The sequence below is a fragment of the Manacus vitellinus genome, unplaced genomic scaffold (assembly GCF_001715985.3).
Source record: "Manacus vitellinus isolate BGI_N305 unplaced genomic scaffold, ASM171598v3 scaffold_32_pilon, whole genome shotgun sequence".
In the NCBI taxonomy this organism is placed as follows: domain Eukaryota; kingdom Metazoa; phylum Chordata; class Aves; order Passeriformes; family Pipridae; genus Manacus; species Manacus vitellinus.
The window spans coordinates 5,118,976-5,123,705 of record NW_021940460.1 but is presented as its reverse complement, the minus strand read 5'-3'; the positions used below and the strand labels follow the sequence as shown (position 1 = coordinate 5,123,705).

The window sequence follows — 4,730 nt, the reverse complement described above, 5'->3', positions numbered from 1 at the left end:
TTTTCCCACCTTCCCTCGCCTCTGCCCCGGGAAGGAGCCCGGTGATCCCTTAATCCGCCGGGATCCTCTGCGCCGGGGGAAGGGCGGTGGCCCCCGGGATCAGACACCCGGCTGTTCCCGAGCCCTCCCCACCCCACGGAGCCCCCCAGAAACTCGACACAGGCGATGACAATTAAGCAGCGCTGACGTCAGATCTGTAAGTTTATTTGCTCAATGTACGACGGCTACATAATGACTCACATTCATGATATTCCATCACTGAGGAAAAACTGCTAAGAATGGTCCGTGTGTGAAATAATTCCTTACAGAAACACGGAGTTGGAAAAATAATCACTGATTAGACCTTAAAAATAGTTCACTGCATAACATGACAAAAAGCACAAACAAAGGCTCATTCAAAGAACACAGTCATTGTTCTCCTACACTGTAATAGTTATAATTTCACCATGACGAACACCAGACATTAAGATTAAGCTAACACTGGTGTTTTCTTTTGCTTTTTTTTTTTTTCCTTTTTAAAAACAAAATCATATATAATTGCATGTCACTATAGCAACATCCATAACAGATCAGTTTGTTACGATCACTATTTGGTAGAGCAAACTTTACCCCCGAAAAAAAAAAGGAAAGAAAAATAAATTAAAAAACTTTAGAAAATTTTTGAAGACTATTTTGTCATAGGAATACATAACATCTACAGTATAAGTTAATAAATTTCAAGCTACTGTATAGAAATACGACACTAGCATGCACAATATTGTATCAATAGAGTAATGGAGCAGTAATCATTTCACTGGAGAGACAGTATCATAGGCAAGTGCATCTCTTAAAAAATGAAAGAAACCATTCAAGCTGCTTAAAAATCAAGTCCCTGACCCCCACTCCGTTTTTAGCCCTCTTGTGCCATCTCTCCTGCATAAGTTTCCTAAAGCAGCCAGAGCAAAAGCCAAAAAGAGTAGTAATTTAAAAAAAAAAAAAAAAAAAAGATAGGTTTTGTAATTCCAGTAAATCACTTCCAAATTGTACAGGTGGGACAAGACTGCTCACGGGACACGGGGGTTGATGAGAGGGAGGTAAGAAGCCTAAAGCATCTCCCGGTCCTGGCACGCACTGGCACCGCGGGCCCCTCGCCGCGGGATGCTGCACCCCAAACCCCTGCAAAGCGCCTGGGCCTCACTTTGGGTGGATGAATCCCGGCCAGGAAAAGCTATTCCAGCACCACCGGGGCAGTGTCCGGGGGCTGAGCACGGCCTGGCCCCGCTCGCTCCCCGGGGAGCCGGGCAGCTGCGGGACAGCAGGGAGGGAGCCGGAAGCCGCGCCCCCCACACAGCCCGGCAGCAGGAGCGGCTGTGCCGTGTGTGCCACACCACGACGCCGTGTCGGGCTGACTCTCAAAGGGACAATGAAAGCCTGTTTCCAAAATCAGACCAATGTTTAATAAAGAATAAAAGCACGAGTGCGGTTTCCTCTCACTGCACAGCGTTGGGTGAAGCGCCGCAGGGCGCAGCGCTCTGCGAGCCAGAGAACAGCAGTGAACCTCCAACAACCATGGGAAAATCAAAATCAAAGCTAAACTTACTCAAAATGGGGTAAATATTACCTGCTAAGCAACTCAGATGCCCCGTCCCCCACCCCCAGCCAGATCAGACAGACTTGGAAAAGATTTTGCTAAGAAGAGAACTAAGTTCCTGGGCTCCCGATGGTGGATAGAAATGTCTATGATTGTAGCTCTTCCTCTTGAGGAATTTCTCTACCAAATTAGTTTCTAAGCTCCTGAAGTTCACTCATTACACCACAAGCTTCCCCAGGAGAAAGGAAAACGCACCTGGCTTCCCTGGTGACAAACAAGGGAGCCTGGGTGCTGGAGATCTGCTGACAAACCTCATGGTACAGTGGGAGAAAGTCAGGCAGAGTGAAATGGCAGTGCAATCCCTGAGGAAGCAGCTGTGGCACCTTAAACCAGGATGGTCTTTTGAAATACCAAACACAGTACATGACATACAGACCTGAATGCTCATATTTTTTTTTTAATTTTTTTTTTATTATTTTTTTTTATTATTTAAGTGGCATTTTTTTTTCTTTAAGTTTAAACACTTCCCCCTTGTCTAATTAAGTTCTTAAACCTTTTGCTGTGGACTTAAAATAGTTGAAACAGCCGCTAGCCAAGCACCTGTTAAGCTGTTGACCAAAAAACTAGAGCAGCTTTGATGTTCCTCGGGCGGGCGGGCGATCTTCTTGCCTTGGGCGACACAGAATAGCTAAAGCCAGTCCACAGGCCAGGACTGCTCAGGAAGGCAAGCCAAAAGAACTAGCAAAAGAAAGAAAAACAGACAATCAAAAGGCTTGATGTCATATGGCTGTAATGTAGAAACACTGTAAACTGCAATTTAGTGTTAATACTGTAAGCTACCCTAATAAATATCTTAACGAGAGGAAAAAAAAAGAAAAAGGAAAAAAAAAAAAAAAAAAAGACTGGATGGCCTAAATCCTGGGGCTTTGTGAGCCCCAAACTGTTTGGTTTTGTTGGTTTTATTTTTAATTCCTTCTCAATTTGGGGATTTGAGGCTGCGCCCTGGCGGGCAGAGCGCTGCAGAGAGACGCCCCGTGACGTGGTGCGGACACACACGGCACCTGGACTGCGGAAACAAACGCACGAAGCCTTACTGGAACCACAGAACTCCCTTTTTTTTTTTTTTTTTTTTTGTTTTTTTTTTTTTTTGTTGTTTTTTTTTTTTTTTTTTTTTTTAATGTTTTTGCGTTGCTTTCCTTAAAAACGAGGGCCATTCCATCCACGCGAATTCGTCTTAAAACCCTTTTATTTCTAGCAATAAAGTTAAATTAAAGACAGCTCCACTTGTATTAATAATCTACAGAACAGTCCATATGCCAGTGAGGCTGCTATTCCATACCAGCACAGCCAGCCTGACTTCCACTAGTGGTGTTTTGGCAAAAATGTCAACGAGGCAATCAAAGACAGGTTGTGGGGGGCCTCCCTGGGAAGGTGTCCCCTCCCTTTCCCTCCCCCACCCCTGACCCCCCCCCACTCGTGGGAAAAAAATAAAGACTGCAGTAGTTAGCATCAGCGTGCGGCTGCCAGTCCATCGGGGGGTCTAGTTGTTGCCTTCTCCGCCGTCGTCGTCTTGCTGATCGCTCGTCCAGAGCGTTAGGTTGTCGCGGAGGAGCTGCATGATGAGCGTTGAGTCCTTGTAGGAGTCCTCGTTGAGGGTGTCCAGCTCGGCAATGGCGTCGTCAAAGGCCGTCTTGGCCAGGTGACAGGCCTGCTCCGGCGCGTTCTGGATCTCGTAGTAGAAAACGGAGTAGTTAAGCGCCAGCCCGAGCCGGATGGGGTGGGTGGGCTGCATGTGCTCCTTGCTGATCTCATGGGCTTCGCTATAGGCCTTCTCCGAGGACTCCACCACGGTCGCCCTCTTCTCCCCGGTGGCCACCTCGGCCAGGTAGCGGTAATAGTCCCCTTTCATCTTCAGGTAGAAGACTTTGCTCTCGTACTGCGTCTCGCTGCAGTTCTTGATCAGGTAGTTGTCCAGCAGGCTCAGCACATCCTGGCACACTGCTTCCAACTCCTTCTCGATCTTCTCGCGGTAGGCACGGACCATCTCGATCTTCTTCTCGTTCCCATCGGCAGAGGTCTTCTGCTCGATGCTGCTGATTACTCGCCAGGAGGAGCGCCGTGCCCCCACCACGTTCTTGTAGGCCACGGACAGCAGGTTCCTCTCTTCGTTGGACAGGGGCTCGTTCAGCTCCGTCACCTGCACGGAGAGAGGGAGAGACAAGAGAGACACTTGGGTTAAGCCTCAGTCACTTGACACTCCCATCACTTGCTTGGGTGCCCCTGTGAGTCTCTAGTGAGAGGCAGGAGGCAGTTGGCTTGCAAAGTCCTGCTCTGTCATCCAGCATCTGCTCCCATTGCAGCAGGAGCCAGATGGGAAATCACGCCGTGGTTCAGTCCCCCATGAAAAAGGGGAGTGGGTTCATTTCAAGGTATTGTCCATCAGCATTTTCCAGAATGAGAAAAATCTTCTACGAAAGAGATGCCTTTCATCTGTGGGAGGAGAGTTGGGCTCTGTGATGCGGTGAGAGGGACAGTCAAAGCAAGAGGGAGGAGATGGTCCAGGGTTACGAGCTAGCCACATGAACTGACACCACCAGAGCTATGGGGTGTTCACCTCTTCCACCTCCCATGAGCACAGGCCATGTTTCCAAGACACCCAAAGAATGTATAGATGGTACAATTACAGCTGCCTCAGGCATCTGCACAGATGAGGACATAAGAGCTCACATGGCGAGGGTACATCCTTCCCAGGTGGGATTTTCCTCGCTGAGGTTACAGTGTTAATGCACAGCGTCACCTGCCTCACGTGCTGTGACAACAGACGGATTACTGAGAGGGCAGCACAGAGTGATCTCAGTTACCTTGGAAGCACCACACTTGGTATCACAATAATCCCATTCCAGATCCCACAACACTGGAGTGGAGCCATCTGGGCAGCACCTCTGGACAAGTGCCTCATGGTCCTGCCTCACGGGCAGGAAGGGCTCACATCCCCCTTGATTCTGAGCCCTCTGTGTGGGTCTCTGCACCCCTGGAGTAGACAGGATACAACAACAGCTCCACTGGGATGGTTTCAGCTGCCAAGTGGCACTCTGAGCCTGGGCATGGCTGTTATCGCCATGCCCTGGGAGCACACTGCCCCACCACATCCACACCCTGG

General features: G+C 48.9%; 1 protein-coding gene across 1 annotated transcript; it reads right to left on the bottom strand.

Moving 5' to 3' along the window:
* Positions 1-2,746: 2,746 nt before the first annotated feature.
* On the bottom strand, positions 2,747-4,327 carry YWHAG (tyrosine 3-monooxygenase/tryptophan 5-monooxygenase activation protein gamma). Its single transcript, XM_018076718.1, has 2 exons — positions 4,298-4,327; positions 2,747-3,767 (listed from the first exon to the last, which is right to left on the bottom strand). Exons 1-2 carry the CDS (start codon positions 4,310-4,312, stop codon positions 3,111-3,113), a joined length of 672 nt encoding a protein of 223 aa, XP_017932207.1. The 5' UTR covers positions 4,313-4,327; the 3' UTR covers positions 2,747-3,110.
* Positions 4,328-4,730: the final 403 nt, after the last annotated feature.